The sequence below is a fragment of the Olea europaea genome, unplaced genomic scaffold, assembly GCF_002742605.1.
Source record: "Olea europaea var. sylvestris unplaced genomic scaffold, O_europaea_v1 scaffold204, whole genome shotgun sequence".
Classification (NCBI taxonomy): Eukaryota; Viridiplantae; Streptophyta; class Magnoliopsida; order Lamiales; family Oleaceae; genus Olea; species Olea europaea.
In genome coordinates, this window is record NW_019238304.1 from 12733 (window position 1) to 36925 (window position 24193).

At 35.1% G+C, this 24193-nt stretch overlaps 1 protein-coding gene across 1 annotated transcript in view; it reads right to left on the minus strand.

Moving 5' to 3' along the window:
* The window catches only part of LOC111379832 (protein NPGR2-like), an 8924-nt gene extending 3921 nt beyond the window's left edge, over positions 1 to 5003 (minus strand). The window contains exon 1 of the mRNA XM_023003267.1: positions 4971 to 5003. Coding sequence (XP_022859035.1) covers positions 4971 to 5003 — 33 coding nt within the window. The remainder of the gene's footprint in view (positions 1 to 4970) is intronic.
* Between the last annotated feature and the right edge of the window lie 19190 nt (positions 5004 to 24193).

A 24193-nucleotide genomic window follows, 5' to 3' on the forward strand; every position in this document is an offset into this window, starting at 1 on the left:
GGTGTGGGCGGGGGGGGGGGGGGGGGGGGGGAGAGAGAGAGAGAGATGAATAAAAAAGGAAAAATAATTAAATTAGATGCAAAAATTGGTTTGTAAATTGTTAATAATATAATATAAATGTTGCGATTTGTTATTTTTAATTACGTATATTTTGGTCTACTTAATGGAAAATTTATAATTTCTTTAGCAGAAGTAATTTTTGTTCGTCATGCTGTAAAATGTATTATGTGAAGTGTAAATTTAAATGACACAACGTGTAAAATGGATACAGATTCTAAACAGAGGTTTTTAATTTTTAATTTTTGTAAAAATCCTTAATATTTTAATGGAATCAGCTTTAATTGTGTTAAACAATAAGTCAATTTCGGGAAGAATCAATGTTAATTGTATGGTAAACTTTTATTTTAGAATAGATGTATGTTTCAAAATAAGCCCCTGTTTGGCCCCCATTTTGAGGAAATGAAAATGGGTGAAATAGTTTTTTTTTTTTTTTTTTTTAATGAGTGGCTAAAAAAATAGGGAAATTTTTTTAATTTACGTGTAATATTATTTTATTGAAAATTATGTGGTTAAAAATAAGAGAAAGAAAAATGGAATGTAATTTAATAAGTACCAAATGGGAAAGAGGTCAATTACAAAACAATTGTAAAAGGTAGGGTTGAACAACGAAACCGCCAAACCACAAATCGAACCGAAGCCCTTTTTCTGAAACCTTTGGTTTGGTTCCACTTGATCCATCAACGTTTAGGTTTTGAACCGAACCAAACCGTATCGAAGGGGTTTGGTTTAGGTTTTAATATTCGTAAACCGTTTCAAACTGCCAAATCGTTTACCAAAAAAATCTGAAAATAAATTAGTCTAAATTTTATTTAACCCAATTAAAATTTAACACATTTCAATTAAAAAGTTACATCCATATTAGACATAATTTAATTGAACTCAATCTGACAATTTTATGTCTTAATTAATTAATTAAATCATATCCAAATACCCATTAGTCAGCAGAATTATGAATATAAAATCATTAAATTGGGTAAAGTGTTGAACAATTACTGCTAAATCATATCCATCAATTCTCTATTATAATTGAACGGTCAATTAAATCTAGATTTTAATTCAAACTTGCACATTTCATTTCCTTCTACCAATAATTTTCTTAAAATTTTCCTAAATTCAAGTCAGATTATCCAAAAAATTTTATTCTTTGGTAATCTTTTTCTATATTTTTATTGGTAGTTATTTTGTTTTGTTTTAATAACTATTGGGCTCCCTTAAAGTAATTCGCTAATATTTGGATAGAGTAGAAGTATTGAATGATTCATAAAAATTCATAATAGTTAGGCATTATTGTATTTTATTCTTTTATTCATTTTCTTTTATTAGTTATTTCAAATCATTTAACTATAATCAATGAATTCTTATGCTATATTTTTATATTAATGAATAGAATGAATCATGTATTATAATTGTAAATGGATGACATTAGTATTGGCTAAGAGTTTAAAATATTTATATCATGTTGTTGCATTATAATGATTATACTTATATAATTTTGATTTATAATTTTTTTTAATAATACAACTTTGTTTTAACGTGAAATTTTAAACTATTATTTACAATTTAACTTATTTGATATATATTAATTTTTCATTATTAAACTGTAGTTTTAAACCGAACAAAACTGGAAAAAAATGGTTTGGATTGGTAGGTTTAGAAATTAAAGTGGTTTGGTTTGGTTTGGAAAAATTTCAAACCATTTTAAATTGTTTGATTTGAAAATTTGTCTCAAACCGAACCGTGTTCACCCCTAGTAAAAGAGACATAGAGAACAACTGCTGAAATGGAAATTATGGATTAAGAAGAAATCCCCTATTTTGGACAATTGAATCAGCAACCTAATCGGTGACAGCAAGCGATGAAAATTGGATAGACTGCTATCAAAAATTGCTTATACTATCGGTAATATGCAGGACGTTTCCCATTGATATTTGAATTTGTTTTAACATGGAGACTCATCCAATAAAAGGATTGAGAAATAATTATTTAAATATATTTCTGTTCACACGCTAAAAGTGTAGCCCAATTCGAATAGCCTAAAGAATGAAGCCCAACTGGGCAATTCAGGATAAAGGCCCAAATAGAGTTATTAATGAATGCAGTGGAAGCCCACGAACGCAGTAATACCATCGCCCAAATTTGCAAGATACCCAAGATCTGAGCGAATGAAGTACCTTGCAATCGCCCAGAGTTATGACCCTGTTCTCGTCCAAACCTTCGAATCGCCCAGGATCTTAGCAAATATAAGATGTTATGATTATCCAAAAGTGCAATTATCGAAGCAGTTATTGGGTAATCTTATTACGTTCCACGATTCAATGATGCTCAGTTGAGGACGGTTGAACGACAAAGAGTAATAACAGCAGTTAGAGACGGCAGTTCCATGATAAGTTGGCCACCATGAAGAAAGTGGACAGTTATAAAGCAATTAAGCGGTTTCTAAGCGGTTGCTCACAAAGAGAGCATCAAGGGAATATAAAAGGAAGAAAAGACTTAGAGTAAAGACTCCGAATCAGACTCTTTCAAACAGAGAATATGTAATTTCAATTCCTTAGTTTAGACTTAAAACATTTCTTTTCAGTACTCGTGTGCTTGCGCCCTTGGAGGCATTCTGTTTAAGTTCCAATTGTAAAGTCATCACCAGTAAAACACCTCTTTTTGGGACTTTGTCTCAAGAGGTTTGTTCCTTTCACAATCGTCTGATCCCTTTTTAATTGTTAGCGACAACCCGCGCGAAACAATTTGGCACGTCCAGTGGGACATTGGTGTTTGGTGTTGAAGATACAAAAGGTGAAACAATATGCCTCAGAAACCCGATAAAGAAGCAGCAAGTCAGGGAGGAGTCCAGTCTGTGATCGAGCGATATGAGGAGCAGCATGGCTCTCGACGAACAGATGGACAGAATCAGAGCAATCACAGTCGTTACGAACCAATGACAGAGTTGAGTCCTCGAACCATGCGTGCATTACTCGGAGAACCCACACAAGATGTCGTTGAGCAGGTAAATATACGAAGTATTCATAATATGAAAAGATTTAACCAGAATGGGAATGCACATTATGACAACATGGCCAAACAACTGAATACTTTGAACGAAATAATGAATAAGTTAGTAAGCCAAATTTGTCAGCCAGTTGTGCCTCATGCAAACCACTTTCAAGCTAGGACAACTGTAGGACATAATCCTCCAGTCCTAAGTTTAAATCAAGGGGTAGAACCACCTTTCGACCCCTCTACTTCAAACCAAGGGGGTGGTGTAATACCAAATCAGAATGGTGGCGTTGGTACATCTAACTTGGGGGGTAACCTAAATGTAAGAGATAATGTCCCAAATAATAGGTAGAATACCCCACGTGTTAATGATGGAATAAATATTCAAGTTAATAGTAACAATGGCCCAAATCATGGTAACTTTGTTGCCAATCAAGGACCAAATATCAGGCCTCAAGCAAATCAACCGATCAACCAATCTGTAGGAATTCCATATGACCCCAACGTCATGTTGAGGAATCAGATTATGAAAATCGTACAGGATCAGATGGCTTTTGGAGTATGTCCTATCATTAGGCCGACTTACACAAAGCCATATCCTGATTGGGTAGACCAAACATATCCATGGCCTAGAGGGTATAAAGTGCCAGAATTCTCACTGTTTACCGATTTAGGAGAGGTGTCTACTCTAGAACACATAGGGCGATTCACACTGCAAAGTGGTGACGTAACTGATTATCATAAAATGAGGTTGTTCTCTAGTTCATTAACAGGAGTAGCCTTCTCCTGATTCATCAATTTACCAGCAAACTCTGTTCAAACATGGCAACAATTGGAGCAATTGTTCCACTCTCAGTTTTATAAGACTGATTTTGAAGTTACTTTGGCTGATTTGGTGAATCTACGTCAACTGCCAAACAAATGGGGAGAAGGTTTCCTTCAAAGGTTCAAGACAGCAAGAAGTAAATGTTTTGTACCTTTGCCCAAAAAGGAGTTTGTCAAAATCGCTCAAGGTTGTCTAAGCTTTGATCTGAAGAAGAAGTTCAAAGACAAGGAATTTTTCGATCTTTTCCAATTGAGCGTGAACGTGATTAGGTATGAACGATTAATAAGAGAAGAAGAACAAATGAAAAATTCTAGTAAGGGGACTTATTATAGAAACCCAAATTTTGATGTTCATACCATTAATGACGAGTATTACGATCAAACCGAAATGTGTTTGGCCGAATTAGTTAAAGGAGACATGTATACTTGTCCTATAATGGCTAAGCCTAGGCCGTCGGGCAAGGATGAGCCTATAAAAGATGAAAACATAAAGGCTAAAACGTTCTCGTTTGATGTAGCCAAAACTAACCTTATATTTGATCAATTATATAAGGATAAGCAGATAAAGTTGAGCGATAAGTATAAATTGTCAAGCCCTGAACAAATTAAAGGTAAAAAATATTGTAAGTGGCATAATGTATGGTCACATTTGACTAATAACTGTTTGGTTTTTCACCATGTGTTATAGGATGCCATTGAAAAAGGACGAATTACGTTCGAGGATAAGAGGAAGATGACAGTGGATGAAAATCCTTTTCCACAGCCACTTGGAGTGAACATGCTGACATCTAATTTCAAAAACAAATTGCCAAAATTCAAGTTGGTTATAGATGATGGAGAAGAAGACCCTGGACCACATCCCAGTGTCTTTGAACGTATCAAAGAGAAGGAGCCCAAAAAGGATGAAAACGTCCTATGTGCAAGATGCAAAAAAGAAGTGAGTGCAAATGCAGAGAAACCAGGGATATGGCAGCATCACCGTCGCCCTAGTTTTTTTCCAAACGCTCAGCCTGGTAGAGGGCAGGGTACATTGTTCTATAAGGGACCGCCTTTTGAGAGGCAGTTCAGGCCAGTAAATAATGGGAGAGCATTCAGACCGCAACATTGCCAACCAAATGTATGGCATTCATTCCAGTATGAGGCTGGAAGGGCGATACCTTTCAACAAGATGACTAGAACCCAACAAAGGCGTTTTCAACGGAACTACGGGCGAATGATGAGGCAACAACAGGGAATGCTGCGTCCTAAGGCACCTAGACTACTCGAGATGGCCAATCAGAATGTTCTCAAAGATAGTGAAGAGACTGATATAGGCGAACCTATGGAAGAATTGCCAGAGACTTCTTCTGGGAGATCGAAGTTTGAACTAGACAGAGGGGATGGAGAAGATCCAGATCAGCCCCTTACTATCCAATTTGGTACGTTACCTCCTGTCGTGGCTAATAACTATTTACTAGCCAATGAGTTCAAGAATAAAGAGAAAGGAGAGGAAGAAAAGGAGGATAACGAAGAGGAAACATGCATGCTGGAATATGAAGAAGACCAAACTTCTAGAGAGGCTTACAATGGTGAAGACGATGATGGTATGACAGACATCGAAGAAGAATTTGATCTAGAAGCAGAAAGAAGAAGAACAGGAGTATCGTATAATACTATGTTGAAGCAATTACATCGAGAGGGAGTTCGTGAAGTAGACTTATTGGGAGAACCATCTGGGCATTCTTTCGATTTTTACGTGATGTACAGGACGCCCAAAAGGAGGAAGAGAGTGCCTCGCTCTGAAAAGTATGGATCACCTCTAAGAATAATGCCTCCTCCCACAGGTTGAGTAACTGAAAAAGAAGCATTAGAAAACAGTGAAAAGCAAATTCAGGAGATAGAGGCTCAGTGCGACATGCTGCACGTTGACTTATCACAAAAGGGTAACTCGACAGAGGACAAGCAAGAAGTGGAAATAGATGCTGTCAAAAAAGTTATTTTTAAGCGACCAACCATGAAATTGACCAAACACTTGAGGCCATTGTACGTTAAAACTCTAGTTAACGGCATACCTGTGGTAAAAGTGCTTGTCGATAATGGAGCAGCTATAAACACCATTCCATCTAGGATGATGAGGAAATTCGCAAAGACAGAATGTAATATGATCCCAACGGAAGTCATCTTTACAAGTTTCAATGGAGGAGCAACTTCAGCTAAAGGGGTTATGCCATTGGACATAACTATAGGAACAACTACTAGGACCACAGTCTTCTTTGTAATAGATGGTCCCACTAGTTACAATGTGTTATTAGGAAGACATTGGATACACGGAAGTCGCTGTATACTTTCATCGCTCCATCAGTGCCTAGTTTTTTGGAATGACAAGGGCGAAGCAAAGGTGGTGCAGGCCGATCATAGGCCTTTTGTCGAAGAAGCAAACTCAGTGGAAAGGTTCATGTACGAAGGAAATTATGGACCTGTCAAAGTAGTCCAAGATGAAGAAGAATCTCAGATTGTCGCGCAGAGTGAAGAGTCGTTTTCGGTGGATGCACTCACAGAAATGTTCAGTCAGATGAGGCCAAACATAGTGGCCTTGGAGGAGCCAGTAATTGGCAAAAGAATGACTAAGGAGTTTTAAATGAGTTGTAAACAACAAAGACAAATGGCCGATATTCAGGCCTTCAAAGCCAAATTAATGGCTTTCAATAAAGAATGCAAGGACAAGACGAAAGAAGCTGCAGCTTTGAAAGCATTGAGAGACAAACTGGCAATGTTCAAGTTAGAACAAAGTATTGGTCGAGAAGTCAACAAGGTGGATTGTTTAGAAGAATAAGTGCCTACAAGGGAACTGGACGACGAAGTGATAAGGATCACCAAGCCTGGATACGTTCAAGTACAAGACCCCCTGATTAAAGTGAATATTGGCAATGAAGGAGAAGATTGCCCAACGTTCATCAGTCAAATGCTCGATCAAGAGGTTATTGATAAATTAATCGCTTTATTAAAGGAATACAAAGATTGTTTTCTTTGGAAATATGAACATATGCCTGGTTTAGATAGAGATTTGGTGGAACATAAATTACCAACCAAGCCTAATTTTAAACCTCATAGGCAACCTCTTAGGCGTTTCGCTCCTAATGTACTCCCTGAAATTAAGAAAGAGATAGAGTGATTATTAAAAGCAGGCTTTATTAGAACGGTCAGATACGTTGAATGGTTGTCCAATATCGTGCCGGTATTACAAAAGAATGGTAAACTAAGGGTGTGCATAGACTTTAGGAATCTAAACATAGCCACACCTAAAGATGAATATCCAATGCCCACGGTAGATTCTTTAATAGACTCGACTGCCAGACATGTAATGTATTCCTTCATGGATGAGTATTCAGGATACAATCAAATTTATATAGTTGAGGAAGATATACACAAAACTGCCTTTAGATGCCCTGGGTCTCTAGGATGTTTTGAATGGGTAGTTATGCCTTTTGGCCTGAAAAATGCAGGAGCAACTTATCAAAGGGCAATGAATTTGATTTTTCATGATATGATAGGCAAGTTTGTTGAAGTGTATGTAGATGATATAGTGGTCAAATCCCTTAAAGAAGAGGACCATTTTAAACAATTAAGATGTTCATTTGTGCGAATGAAGCAATATAAACTAAAGTTAAATCCCTTGAAATGTGAATTTAGTGTTAATGCAGGGAATTTTCTTGGTTTCTTAGTACACAAAAGGGGGATTGAACTTGATAAAAATAAAACGAATGCCATTTTAGAGGCCAAATCACCTAACAACAAAAAAGAATTGCAAAGGTTTCTAAGCCAAGTAAATTTTTTAAGACGCTTTATTTCTAACTGTTCAGGGCGAACTAAAACTTTTTCGCCGCTTTTAAAGTTGAAAATCAGGACGAATTCGTCTAGAAAGAAGAGCATCAAAAGGCTTTTGAAAACTTAAAGACATATTTATCAAGTCCACCAGTGTTGGTGTCACCAATCCAAGGACGACCAATGAAAGTGTATGTATCGGCTGAAGAAGAATCAATAGCTGGAATGGTCACGCAGGAAGACCAATTTGGTGAAGAAATGGCGATTTGTTACTTGAGTAGATGGTTAACAAAATGTAAATGTAATTATTCTGCCATTAAAAAATTATGTCTTGCATTATATTTCACATGTACAAAATTAATGGCTATTTACGGCCCGTAATCGTTTATTTAATTTCTAAAGTAAATTTGGTTAAATATATGTTCTCTCGCCCTATTTTGCACCAAAGGGTAGGCCTTTGGACATTAGCTTTATTAGAATTTGAAATACAATACATTCCCTAAAAGGCAGTCAAAAATCAGGCTTTGGCTAATTTTCTGGCCGATCATTCATGTCTTGATATGCCTAAAGAAATTGAGTTAGAGATCAATTCATTCGAATTAAAACCTTGGGTTTTATATTTCGATGGATCGAAAACTTCTAAAGGTGCAGGAATAGGAGTAGCATTGATAAATCCTTTAGGGATTTGTTACAAGTTCTCATTTACTTTGGACAGGATGTGCACCAACAATCAGGCCGAATACGAAGCCTTAATCGTGGGCCTAAAATTAATGATAGATATGGGGATAACGAATGTGATCATTAGAGACGATTCTCAATTGGTAATTCACCAATTGATTGGTGATTTTAAATGCCAAAGTGATTCCATTATAAGTCAGTATGAAACCGCCCAAGAGTTGTTGGAAGAATTCGACCAAATAGAGCTTCAATGTGTTAATAGGATATATAATGACGTAGCCAACGAATTGGCCCAGATGGCCTCAGGATACTCAAAGGTTTTAAATTGGAAGTCTACTTGTGAATATGAAACAATATTGCCCGTGATCCAAAGAAGGGTGAGAACGATTGAAATTCATTGCATACAAGATGGAGATGCAATAGATTGGAGGGCAGAGATTAAAAGGTTCCTTAAAGAACCTAATAAAGGAGATAGTAGAAAAATGAATTTGCGTTTGCTAAACTATACACTGATAGATGAAGAGTTGTTTAAGAAACGCTCTGATGGTATATTGCTAAAATGTATAAGTTTGCAAGAAATCAGGACGATCATGGCTGAAGTGCACGAAGGGATATGTGGAGTTCATCAAGCTGGCCAAAGGATGAGATAGTTAATTATTAGGAATGGATATTTTTGGCCAAAAAATGGGAGAATTGTGCGTTCAGTATGCAAAGAGTTGTCTAGCATGCCAAAAGCATGGTCCAATACAAAGGGCGTCAGCACGAGAGATGATACCTATTATCAAACCTTAGGCATTTAAGGGTAGGGCGATAGACCTGATAGGGAAGATTTATCCCCCATCGTCCAAGTAACATGCATTTGTTATAGTTGCAACTGATTATTTCACTAAGTGGGTAGAAGCGATACCTTTAAAGGAGATCACCCAAAAGAATATCATAGAATTTATCCGTGATCACATCATTTATAGATTTGGAATTCCACAAACTTTGATGGTAGATCACGGAACATCTTTAAATGGAGATCAAGTGAATAAATTCTTGAGCGAGTTTGGAGTTAAATTAGTGAACTCCACACCATATTACGCTCAATCCAACGGACAAGCAGAATCTTCTAATAAGATTCTAAAAAATATAATAAGGAAAATGATAGATGAAAAAGTCAAAAATTGGCACGAATGTCTAAACAAAGTATTATGGACTTATAGGACGTCGCCTCGGTCAGGTACCAAAATTACTCCTTTCTAACTTACTTATGGACAGGAGGCCGTTTTGCCTATTGAAATCAACGTGCAATCGATCAGAGTGTGTTTACAACATAAGTTAAGTAGTGATGAGTATACCGAATCACTAATTCAAAACTTATTGGAGTTGGACGAATTAAAGTTGGACGTCCTAGATAGATTGCAAGTTCAAAAATGAAGAATGGCTAAATTTTATAATAAAAAAGTTATAGCCAGGTCGTTCAACTTGGGCGAATTGGTTTGGAAAACAATACTCCCTTTGGATAGCAAAGATCCAAAGTATGGCAAATGGTCGCCCAATTGGGAGGGACCATATAAAGTAAATAATGTGTTGCCTAATGGAGCTTATCATTTAGAAGATTTAGACGGCACCAAGCACATGAGATTCATTAATGGCAAATATTTAAAAAAATATGTTCCTTCCTTATGAGAAAGTGAACAAATAAAAGCGTAATCAAATCGCGTTGAACGATCATAGATTAAAAAGGGCTAGAGCGAAATACGTTCAAATAAATTCCTTTATTATCAAACGTTCATTACAAAGTTGCAAAATACAAAATACTAAATGCTCTACAAGCTACAATTAAGAGCAAACCAATCTCCCGGTCGATCGCCGAGTAAGAGGGTAAACGGGCCTGGATTGCCATCCTGATCGCACTACTGCAAAGGCAAGCAGAAAGGTCGAGAAGCACTCTTAGCAAGTAGAAAAGAAGAAAAAGCTCCCTCACATCGCCTTCCTAAATGCATCGCTGTAAATACGGGCAAGGAGGCTGAGAAGCACTCTCAGCAAGCAAGGTGGCTTGCAGACATCCTCAAAAATTATCTTCCATCATCAAACTCCTTGTAAGAAACATGGAGACGATGGGAAGAACTTTGTTGGCCAAAGAATATTTCTTATATCTCTCATACCAAAGGCAACATAAAAAAAGATAGCAAAATGAGCGGTTCAAATGATCCATTTCCATGGAAGACAAAGGTTTTGGATCGATTGTCAAAAAACAATGGCAGCAAAGTGGTTTTCAAGAAGAGAATGGAAATGAAAATGAAAAGTGTGGAATATAAATACATTTATAGAGGCGTGAAGGTGAAGAGACAGAATATGAACAGCCACATTAGTGCCTAGTAAATAGGATCAAATGACCCGAAGTCTTGGAAAAGAGACAGAAATACCAAGAGAAAATATGCGTGAATCTTAGCATAAAGCAGTTAAATATTTTGGGGGGTTGACGATTAAAGACAACGTCAATAAATACACAAGAAGACAAATTAATCGTTCAATAATGATAATGGCTGCTGGTATGTTCAGAATTACCAATAGATATCAGTACGAGGTTACAAGGGGAAAGTAAATATGAAGTTACAAAAAGAAAAGTTAAGGTATTAAATGCCTTAATTACAATTCGCCCCAAACTGAACGAATTATTTCCCTAAGTTTCTCCCAATCCTCGCTCTGCTGAGAAGAAGTAACGTTCAATTCAGCCAAAATATCATCATCAACCTCCAGCTTCTTATACTGCTCGACCAAAGACTTGGTTCGCTCAATTACTTGGGAGGCATTGCGTTTTTTAGCAGCCATTCTCGCCTTGCAGTCGTCCATCCTTGCTTGAAGCTCCTTCATCTGTGCAGCCAAACTGGTCATCAAAGAGTCTTCAATCATAACTTCGGAAGAGATTTCTTTCAATTCGTCCTCGGCTTTGTTGATCTCCAGAAGCAAAGACTCTCTTTCAGATACAGCGCGAAGATATTGAGTACTTTTGGCCTTCAGTTCAACATTTTTTGCCAGCAAGGAGAGAATCTCGGAATGGACAACTTTCAACGTTGTTTTAAAATCAGTAGAAAGATTGAGCGACGGAAGTGTCAGTGCTTGCGCCAACTACGCACTCAAATGCTCAAGCTTATCCTTATGTTTGGCAGCACTAGCCTGACCGATGTCCATATCCATAAAGAACACATACTCAAATATCGACTGTTTGAGAAACTTTATATCTTCCTCTGAAGAAGCAGAAGGACGACTGGTTGAAGCAGGGCGAGACGTCTTAACTTGCCCCCAGGAAGTGAATAAGTCCTGGATGGAACGCACAATCCCACCAGCATCCTGCAAAGAAAGTCGCCAACATTGAAGGTTTTCACTACAATGAACAAAGTGGAAGTAAAAGTGAAACAAAGATTACCTCATCAGCAATCTTGGGAGATGGCATATCCCCAGCCAAATCTACCACCTGTGGCTCCACCACTTGTGAGGACTTCCCCTTGTCTGAGCGAGAAGACTTTGCCACAACGGGCAAACCCATGGGAGCATCTGCAGAACTCAAAAGGCAACAAATCAAAAATCAATAGCACAAGCAAAGGTAAAACATCAAAAAATGTATTACCTTCTGGTTCGACGTTTGGGGGGTTGACACCCTACGAAGAAGATGGCTCATCCATTGGTTGTGATCAGGATTCCGGGACTGAAGGTTTCTCTTTAAGCGTAGTCCCTTCATCAGTCAATTTGGATGAAGCAGCCTCAGCAGAGGGTGATGGAGCAGGAGCTACCAACACCAAAGCCTTCGAAGGAGAGGCTGTGCTTTTCTGAGAAATCCGAATAAACCATTAGTGCATAGAAAAGTTTCAAGTATAGAAAGTTGTGCTTGTGAGTAAACTAATTTAATTACCTTTCTCCTGACAATGAGAGGAGTGTCATCATCACCATCATCATCATCATCATCTTCCAAAATGGGAGATACTGAGGCTGGCCGTTTGCGGCTTGGGGCACTTTTAGATGCAGTAGGCTTGGCAGGAAGAGAAGTAAATGAACGAACAGACTGTTTAGCATGAACAGAAGAGGAAGGACTCCTAATGGACACAGGGGTGACCAAAACAGGGGAAATGGAAGAAATGTCCAGCTGATCCAATGAATGGAAAGCGTGATTGGCATCAGTTGCAAACAATTTGCGCTGCACTTATGGCCAGAATTGTTCAAAAAGGGGATGGATGGCATGGCTAGGATTGAAGGGAGCTAATGAAAAGTTACTCGTCAAAAGAATATTGCGAGCATCTATAACTTCTGCCTCTGCCTTATTAATGGTGTGGAAGCGATCTATCAAATTTCTTAAATAACAAGGGAGAACAGGCCAAGTTTGGCCAAAATCAAGTTGACGAGTTGACGAGCGAAAAATTGGGGAGCATATATTTCAACCCCAGCTTTGGCATTAGTTCCAGTCAAGATATCATGGAACAACTCCCTCCCGGTCAAAAACTGAACCCAAACGAGCAGAGAGGTGCTCGCATTGTCCAGGGTAGATAGGAGATGCACATAATCAGGAGTTAAAAAGGAAGGAAAATGAAAGAAAGAAGGAATTGAATTCAAAGTATAAAAGAATGAAAAATGTCCCTTCTGGACATATGTACAGGACTCAGTGGGTCAATAGTTAGCCCATAGCAGCTAGCAGAATGACGGGAAAAGGATAGAGCACCAAGTGATGGAAAATAGGCTCTCAGCCACATTTGAGTGAACAAAGAGGCCCACTGCCTATGGGAGATGCACCATTCTTCAATTGGAATTGAAGAGAAGTCATGCCTCTATAGAGGGCAGCCAAAAAGAAAGAATACAAATTCAGAGGCCTATCACGCGCCAATTCGTGCGCTATGGGTAAATAACTCATAGAAGGCTTCAGGCTTGACACACACAGAATATATTTACAAAGCCAAATCTGAAGAAAAGTCACACGCTCAGCATGAGAAGGCTCAGCGCTCGAGTGATTATAACAGCTTTGCAGGCTTGAATAAGATTCGGTGAGTTTTTTGTCAAATTTTGTGGCGACACCAGAAATCAAAATACCAGGGAAAATGGTATCGCCCAAAGGTGACAGATTTACTAAGGCCCCAACATTCCTTAAAGTAATGGACATGGGACCAAGAGAGAGAACAAAAGTATTATACTCAGAGGACCAAAAATTTAAAGCAATAGGGAAAAGCGCTGGATCAAAAGTAGGGGGTTGAAGAGAGATTTCTAGCAAATTAGAAATCCTAGCATTATCAAAAATTGTCTTGGTAGGACCATGGTCCAGAAGGCGAGCATGCCATCTACAGAAAACAACATCAGATTTAGGCCAAGTGCGAATACCTCTTTCACGAAGCGGCATCAGCGACAAAGAGTTTAGAAATGGAGGGCCTTAAATACAAGGGAACAGCTGGCCCACCGCCACTTGTTCGACGGCCTCGGCGTTGTTGAATGAGGGACCTAGTAAAACTCGTTGAGTTCGACATTGGCTGGTGCAAGGAAGTTCAGAGTTATATATGGCCGAGTGAGGAGTTTCTGGAAGTCTTCGAAACTGAAAGAGTCACCAGATTGGAATTGTGAAGCAGCCATTAGGAACGAAATAAAACTTTGTTGACGTTTGCTTGAGAAACGTAGCAGGGAAGCAAGAAGATGAACAGTAATATTGCGAGAGAGAAGTGCGAAGCAATGAGGCGTGATTTAATAGTGCGATAAAATGGCGTGCATTTGGAGGTTATAAGGGTTTGCAACGTCGCACATTTTCAGGTTATGGAAGAAAATAATGATTGAAATTCTTGGGAATTTCAAATGTTGTTGGGAAACACAAAGTGAATATGGCAAAAAATTAATAATTGATATTAATTCTGCCATATTGAGTGGTAATTGTTGACACGCTAAAAGTGCAGCCCAATTCGAATAGCCCAAAGAATGAAACCCAACTGAGCAATTCAGGATAAAGACCCAAATATGGTTATTAATGAATGTAGTGGAAGCCCACGAACGCAGTAATACCATCGCCCAAATTTGCAAGATGCCCAAGATCTGAGCGAATGAAGTACCTTACAGTCGCCCAGAGTTATGACCCTATTCTCGCTCAAACCTTCGAATCGCCCAGGATTTTAGCAATCATAAAATGTTATGGTTATCCAAAAGTACAATTATCGAAACTGTTATTGGGTAATCTTATCACGTTCCACAATTCAAGGATGTTCAATTGAGGACGGTTGAACGACAAAGAGTAATGGCAGCAGTTAGAGACGGCAGTTCCACGATAAGTTGGCCACCATTAAGAAAGTGGGCAGTTATAAAGCAATCAAGCGGTTTCTAAGCGGTTGCTCACAAAGAGAGCATCAAGGGAATATAAAAAGAAAAAAGACATAGAGCAAAGACCCCGAATCAAACACTCTCAAACAGAGAATATGTAATTTCAATTCATTATTTTAGATTTAAAACATTTCTTTTCAGTACTCGTGTGCATGCGCCCCTTGGAGGCATTCTGTTTAAATTCCAATTGTAAAGTCATCACCAATAAAACACCCATTTTTGGGACTTTGTCACAATAAATTTGTTCCTTTCACAATCGTCTGATCCCTTTTTAATTGTTAGCGACAATTCGCGCGAAACAATTTCATATGTCATATAGTAATATATATCATATTACAGTATTTCATGATATTTTATTTTTTAATAGTGCATTTAAGATTTTTTTTTTCCCATCTATCTCTTGCCAGTATTACTATTATGTGGGTTGACCATATGAATGAAGTTGGGCATGAGGATCTTCGTTCGCAAGAAAAATGCAACTGCTGATCCGCAAGAGATTTTTACAGATAAGAATCTTGAGGTTCTCGAATTTGCTAGCAGATTTCCAGCGAATTAATTGATATAAATTAATATAGAGGATAAGTCCTCCACCAGATGGTAAAAGTTTAAAGAATAGAATAATCTTCTTTAGACCTCAAACCCAGAAGTCGACTTTGTCTCCATTATCTGTTACAAAATAGAAATAGGAATTAAATTCATTATGAGAAATGCTTCATACTTTACAAAGAAATAGCATTCTATGATAAATTTATAATATATTAAATATCACATCAAGTGATAAATCATTTTTTGAATGATTCTAGTCCGACTCTAATTTAATTATTTCAATTATTCCCTACATTGCATTTTTATATATCTATTTAATTTATTTAATCATTTAATTACAATCAATGTATATGTACATTTGACAGATTCATTTAACATGCGTGCTTGAATGAATGTATGATTTGCCTATTATATAATTCTTAATTAATTAACATTCACATTCATTTATTCATTTATGTATTTCGATGTTATTAGTTCTAATTATAAGTTAATTAGAATTTCACTTTCAATAATACATTTCATTATTCATGTCCATGTATACTAATTAACATTCAATTTTACCTAGTTATAAATTAAATAAATAATTTAACATTTATTGTCACATATATATTCTCTGACATTAATTTTAAATAAATTAATATTTAAGCATTTTCAAATATTACTTTTACAGCACTCATAAAGCATTTCATGTGCAAATTCAACGTTGACTAGTGGGAAAAAAAAGAAAAAAGAAAAAGGGATGGAATGAATGAATGGGGAGACTAAAGAGCCCTATTAGTTCAATGAATGATATGGAAATTGAATGAAAATTAAAACTCCTTGCTTTTGTCGAAAGTTCAGCTTTTGGACTACTTTGGCAACCTTTGGAATTGAATGTTTTAAAATTATGTTTTTTTGTTGTTGTGAGTTTCGTAGTTGGGAAGCAATTTACTTTTAGTCCATGTTTGGATAATGTTTATAAGTTATTTATAATCAGTCAAATTACTTTTTAATTATATATTTTATGAGATTCACAAGTACTATTCATTTATTTATTATTAATTTTTATTAATTTAAAATTTAAACCATTTATAAAATCTACTCAATAATATGGGGCAAAAAGATATGTTTGAATCAAAGTTTCTCAAAATGAAAAACAAAATGATAGATAAAGGTCGAGAAAACTATGAAGTGTTTCATAGATGGTGGTTGCTAGTTGGTGAGGTAGGGGTGGACGATGTGGATAGGGATTATTTTATTTTCTTATTTAATTATGTTTTAAATAAATGTAAGGATAAAATTGTCTTTTAACTCATATTATAATAACGATTGATGTGTGCGTCACATGAGAATTAAATGACAATTTTGCGTGGAATCTATGTCTAGCAAGACATTCACGCTAATTAAAATCAAAGGTTAAGAATTGGTCGGTCAAAAAAAATTGATTGGGGGACCTTACTATACATCTACACACAACCATTTCAATAAATTTTAAATAATTTTAAAAATTAATCAAACTTCATTTTGATTATATATTTCAATGAATCCACACTTTTTGACCACAGATGTCATTTTGCTAAATTATTTTATAGTTTATACAGGAATGAAATAGCTTGACAATTATATGACTCATTTTCATTGAAAACTGAGGACATTTATAATTGTAAAATCAAGGTAATAGTTATGTGCTTCATTTTCAGACAAAACTTACAATTTTTTTTTTCCATAGAGAAGACTTGTAGGTCAATGATGATTTGTATTAAAATGTCGACAAGAGATTACTCGTATTGAAAAAAATTTCACAATGAAGTTCTACTTATTGGAATTACTTAGCCAATTCAAAGAAAAATACAAATTTGGGTGGATGTAGACTCGCTTCAAATTGAATTATTACAAAATTTAAGCATAAGTTATGTTCTATTAACTTTTTAAGAGATTATTACTTAAATATTATACTAGAAATGAAAAGTTCCTACTCGATGCACATAAGAAAAATAATAAAAAGGATAGAAGCAAGAATGTTTGTAAGTGTTTGTAAATGATTTAAAATATAAATATTTAAAAATGAGTGATGAATAAGTGAATAGTATTTATGAGTCCTTCAAATTGTATGAATAAAAAATATTTGAGTGTTCAATGTGTCTGAAGGCAGGAGAAAGAAATGAAGGATTGATTGACCAGCTTGAACAGATTCGTAACACCACTTTCATCTGCTCTAAATGAGGGAATAGAACTATCTTCATTTTAGGTCTAAATTCTTCGTTTTTGCGAATAGGAAAATGTGCGTCAATCATTTTCTCTCCCTATACTAATTTTCAATTGGATTGATTTGTGAATTGGGTCACAATGGGAAAAAGGGAGCTCGGTTTGGATTCTTGATCTTGTATTCCTTCCTTCCAAAAATTTACATCTCAATTCGAAGATAAAATAATAGGAAAAAAAGGCCCAAAACTAAACTGTTTATAGACATGATACATCTAAAAGAATGACTTAATAATCATGATTGGTTTGTTCAGCACATAAATGATTCTTTAACATATCTGATGATCTCAAATATTGTAACACCCGATCTTGTCTTTCCTCAATTATATAAGCATAGAGGTCAAACTTTCAGGGACAGGTTGGGCTGGACATCATAAGAACGAAACCCGTATCTTATCTCACGCCTTCTAGGAACATCAATTCCATAATGACTATAACTCTCCATAACCTTTATACTCATTCAAATTACTTACCCATCATGGTTTAATTCAAACTCAAACAGAACACTTTCAATATAATACAAACACCTCATTTGATAAGGATAACGATTACAGGTGGTTGGATACTTTTACAACTCCATCATTAACATCTATAAATACATGACCAAAGTTCCCTATTCAAGTACACTTTTATATTGTTTTCGCTTTATAGCCTCACGTATAAATTCTCTCTCGAACTTAAGTATTGAAGGGACGATAAGGACACACCTCTGCACTTGTGTTTTAGGTACCAGAATACTTGTTCATGCTCATTCTCAATCGTCAATCTTGAAAATCCATAAGTATGATTTTTGGTAGAATCATTAGCACCGTATGTTGGAAAAACTATCAAAAGCAATGGTTAATATGCGTTTAGGACATCTTCTAGCAAATTCATCCGTCCCTAATCAACCCCCCGCTGAAGATCCTTCGATTACGTAAGAGAAATCATCAGGAGAACCAACACCTCCACCAGTCGTAATTGTTCCTGAAGCATTTGAGGAGCTTCGCAAACAAGTTGCCATGCTAATTTAGTTACCCAAGAAATTTGCACCCAGTGCCATTGCTAAAGGGTAGTCTTATGGCTAATGCTTAAGTTCGGATTTCATCCCGGCAATGATGATTTCGAAACTTCGAGCATACCTCATATGGCCTTGGGCTTGTGATCAATTATGATGGACTTTTCTGAACTCGTCATGATCATTCAGGACTGGATCGTGGTAGGTATGGTTTAGAATACATAGGCAACAATAAAGTCCACCCCTTTTACCCCTGAAAACTTATCATACCCTTCGCCGTATAGATTCAAGTATCCTTAGATAAAGAAGTATGATGGGACAATTGATCTCATCAATCATTTGAGCATATATACAGATATCATGAACCTACAGATTGTCCCTGATGCGGTAATGTGCAAGGGCTTTTCTGAGACCTTACTAATGTGGCTAGAGATTGGTTTTCAACATTGGAACCCAACTCTATGACTTCTTTCTCAAACTTGATCGATAAATTCTCCGCTTTCTTTGCAAGCAGCAAGCGTTTCAGGAAGACATCCACATTACTCATGCAAATGCGTCAAAGGCCCAATGAAGTACTTCACAATTTCATGACTAGGTTTAATAAGGAAAGACTTCAGATTCTCTATCTATATATCACAGTCGTAGTCTCAACTTTAACATATACCATAAGGTATGAAATGTTTAAGATGTCTCCGTCAAAGACCCTTCCCAAGTCAATAACCAACGTACTTACCTAAGCTGAGAAATACATTAACATAGAAGAAACCACAGTTCCCAAAGAGAGATGACCCATCATCAAGTAAGCCCATGCTTAAAATGCCACATGAGTCTAATCTATAATAGGATCCTTCTAAAGGCAAGCCAAGGCAAGACTCCCCCTAACATCCTTGAAGGGACGACCCCTTAAAGGTACATCGGATGAAGTAAAGCATCACCTCAGCTATGATCTTACCTCAACCATGTAGGATGGTGATGTGGTGTGTGGGTTTGGTTAGCTTGCCAGTTGGTTGTCATGTGACGATCATATGAAGTCTCATTCAAAGAGGCATAACACAGGGTGTGTAGATAAATCTCTTCCACGTGTTATTTGATAGGACGTGACATGGTTGAAGAAGAGAAACGTTTGATAAATTTTGGAACTTATTTTATTTTATCTTAACTATCAAGTATGCTAGATATTCGTCCTCATTTAGCTCTCAAAATAAGGCCAAAGTGTCCTTCTTTGATCTTCACTTTATTATTATTATCAGGGGCGGACATAGGGGTGGGCATGGGTCGCATCACCCCTTAACTTAGTTTTTTTTTTTCTCTTCAAATTTTTATGTTTTTGTCTCAATTTTAGAAGTTATTTTGACATGTCAAGCAAAATCGAAATATTGCATTTTTAATATCATTTCGAAGTGCTCACGACCTAATTTTCTAAGTTGTTAATGGTGCTTGAAACGATGAACTGTAGCAAATGTTACGGACTGTCAAAGTAGGTCTATTTCGAGAATTTCAATAACACGCTAACTTTGAAAATTCTCCGACAATCGTACACTAACCGAATCCACAAAACGTCTATGTCATCTTAAAGCTCATTTCGAGAACTACATTGTAGGCATACCGAATGATCCAAACAGATATAAAAAATAGTTAAAGATGTGTCAAACGTGTTTCTTAAAAAGCGACGTATAACTCAGATTTCTTTAAAAACTTTTAATTATTATTATTTTTTGCGATACAAATTTTCAATATAATTTACATCATTTTATTAAAAAAAATTATATGAATATGATGTTAAAAATTTTTGAAATTTTACATTCGAATAAGTCATACCCATGTAAATTTTTGGATGTAAAATTACATGGACTATATTTTTTTGGATATAAATATTCGATTGAAAAACTCTTCACATCTTTTTTGCAAGTTTGATTGTGCCCCCTAACTTCAAATATCTGCGTCTGTCCCTAATTATTATTAATATACAAACTTAAGGGATGGTGTCAAACCTTCCATCGATGTATTTGCGAAGGATCAAAAACATCTATTTGGTATATTGCTGAATTTTAGTTAAAAAGAAAAAGAAAATGCCTAACCAAACATCCCTGAAGAGTTTGCTCTTAGAGAATTGATGGATATCTGAGTATAAGATTGCATGATGGTAGGCTTGATCTACAAGCTAATGAAGAAATTCACGTTTGGTTGAAATGTTTGAGATGCATTAATGGATTTACAATAATGACCACGTTTGATTAAACTGGATTGGACTGGACAAATTTAATCAACTAATGTATGTAAAATATTTATCTTGTCTTGATCTCCAGTTCAAGAATTTTGATCGATTCTCTCAACCAAAACAGAGAAATAAACTACTCCAATTTGCGCACCTACCCAATTAATGAGAGGAGCAGTTATAGAAATAAATTAATATAAAGGATAAGTCCTCCACCAGATAGAAAAAATTTAAAGAAGAGAATTTTCTTCATTAGACCTCAAACCGAGAAGTCAACTTTGTCTCAAATGGTTGTTACAAAACAGAAATAGGAATCATTCATTATGGGAAATGCTCCATAATTTACAAAGAAATAGCATTCAAAGTGCATCCTATTGTAAATGAGAATAAAAAGCAAGAGAATGAATGTGGACATAAAAGATCCATATTAGTTCAATGAATGATATGGGAATTGAATGAAAATTATGATTACTTGTTTGTGAAATTTTTGCTTTTGGATTGCTTTAACAACCTTTGGAATTTGAATGTTTTAAATTATTTTATTTTATTTTATTTTATTTTTTTGGTTGTTGTTGAGAGGTTTGTAGTCTGGAAGCAATTTACTCTTAGTCCATGTTTGAATAATGTTTATAAATTATTATAATCGATCAAATCATTTTTTATTATACATGAGGAAACTATGAAATTGTTATAAGATGGTGGTTGTTAGCTGGTGAGGAGGGGATGGAAGATGCAGAGAGGGTTTATTTTATTTTCCTATTTAACTTATTTCATTTTAAATAAATATGGGGTTCAAATTGTTTTTTTTTTTAATTCAAATTATGCCCCGTTTGGCCCCCTTAAAAGCTCATCAATTTAATTTTTTTTCTTTTCTATTTTCAATCATACAATTTTCAATAAAATAATATTTCACGCAAATCAAAACTTTTTTTTTCATTTACAACCATCCACTTTTCAAAAAAAAAAAAAGAAAAATCTATTCGCCCATTATAAATTCAAATAATGGGGCCAGTCGGGAGCTATAATGACGATTGATGTGTGCGTCACATAAGACAATTTTGCTCGGAATCTACATCTAGACATTTACAATTTTGTCCATGGAAATGACTTGAAGTTGTAGGTCAACAATGAATTGTATTAAAAGGACATAAAGAAGAAGTTTACGTGGATTTGAACGTTTACCCTTCTCTCCTTAGATGTCAAAATCAATATCCCTGAAGTGGATACATCGATGATTTGTCAAAGTATAGCCATATTTGTAAAACCAAACGCTTTTTTTTTTTATCCCCGTTTGACCTCTTATTAAATTCTATTTCATATTTCTCTTTCATATTTTCAACAATACAATTTTTTATAAAATAATATTACACATTAATTGAAATTTTTTCTTTTTTTTCAACCACTCATTTAAAAAAAGAAAAAAAAAATACTATTTCACCCATTTTTCATTTCAAAAAATGGGTTCCAAACGGTACTACATATAATAGATATCAGAAGTATCATGGAATAATCAAGTAATTTTATTGTTCTAATTCAATTATTTTTAAAATATATTTTTTTTTATTATATTGCTTGTTAAGTAGCTTAGCCAATTCTAAGGAGAAAAAACTCGGGTGGAGGTAGACTCGTTCTAAATCGAAATACTACAAAATTTGAGCATAAGTTTTGTTCTATTAGTTTTTCAAAAGATAATTATTTAAATATTCTAATTAAAAATGAAAAATAAGTTTTTTATTTCTTAAAAAAGTTGCTTAATATGTTATCTCCCTATAGGTTAGGCCAATGTTTGAAACAAGGAAAGTTGTCCAATTCATTGATAATTAAGTCTAGGATGCTGTAAGTTAGAAGGAAGCATAATTTTCATGTTTTGAATAGTGATCTTTTTAAGAATGTGTAGTTAAAAAGTGGGAAAAAAATTAAATTTAAGAATAAATATTTTGTTTGATAAATGTGTAGTTGAAAATGTGTATAAGAATTAAAAAGTTTTGAAATAATGATTATAAAACAAGGGATAAATTTGAATTTCCCTATGATAAAATACAGTATTTGTCAGAAAGGTATAACAAGAAAATTATTAAGCCCATGTTTAAGTCACATTTTAGGAAAAAAATACATTGATTATGTCAAATCAATGAGAAATATATAGTTAAAAAATAAGAAAAAATTTTAGATTTGATTGTAATATTATTTTATTAAAAAACGTATTATTGAAATGATGTCAAATCATTGTTGAAAAATACGTTTTTTTGAAAATAATATGGCCCAGACAAGCCTTAATTATATTTAAAAGTTTACTTTTAGACCAAAACTAAAGTCAACCTAATAGTCGTAATCGGTTTGGTCAGTACATACAGGAATCTTCAACAAATCCAATGCACCTTATCCATCAAAACATTTGTAATTTACGGAGAATATACAAAACATTCTAATGAGAATTTTATATGGAAACTGAATGGAAATTATGAGTATTTTATTTTTAGGAAACTCAGCTTTTGAGTTTGTTACGCCTCTCTTGAAGAGGGTCCAATTCATTATAAACAAGGCAACCAGCTAAGCAAATCAACAAGGCCCGCGCTCCCTTCATGTTGCCTCCTACTTAGTTGAGGCGATGCTACGTCTCATACGAAGTTTCTTGTCGAATCACATCTGGCCAAGTCAGTTCGGAGACTCAAAAATGAAACGTCACTTTTAATGTTTCAAAACAACTTGAGATCGTTTAAACAAATCTTAATGATTGATTGAGTTGACGTTAAGGTCAAGTTACAAGCCCACATTTCAGGGCATTAAGGGGGTGTTTGTGTTCATTATTTGTGAATAATATATTATGAATTAGTAATTGATGTTGAAATGCGTATAGTTAAAAAAGAATGAAAAGTTTTTTATTTACATATAATATTTATTTTAATAAAGAACGTGTGATTGAAAATGAGTACTGTAAAAAAATAATGTGTTAGAATGGTTGACGAATAAAGACTAAATGTCCTTCAACTTATGATTGAGAAATTGATATCTATGAGAAAACATGGCATGCCCCTAAGTTTGGATGAAGTCACGTATCTTCTCATTCTACTATCAGCACTCCACCTCCAACACTAGATAAAGATATGAAAATATTATTAAGCCAAGTAGTTGTGTTGTGGTTACATTGTAGAAAATATTTGTAATGTATAAGAAAAATAGAACTATTGTTATTGATAGTAAATTTAAAAGCAAGCATTTATGTAGAGTTGGCAAAGAAATTCGTTAAACCTAATATTTGCTAGGGCTCGCTCTAAACAAGATGAAAATCGATTCTATGATTAGGTACATGGGAGGGGTGTGGAAAACATGGTCCACACCCTATTCAAAATCTATTTCAAATTTAAGATTGTTTTTTCATACGAAAAGAAAATAATAATCATAATTTCTAAATGGAATATTATAGTGCAAAATATCCGTGTCTTTCTTTTTTGCATTTCATCCTTTTTTTCACATTACATTACGAAAATCATCGTTTTCATTTATTTTCTCAATAAAAG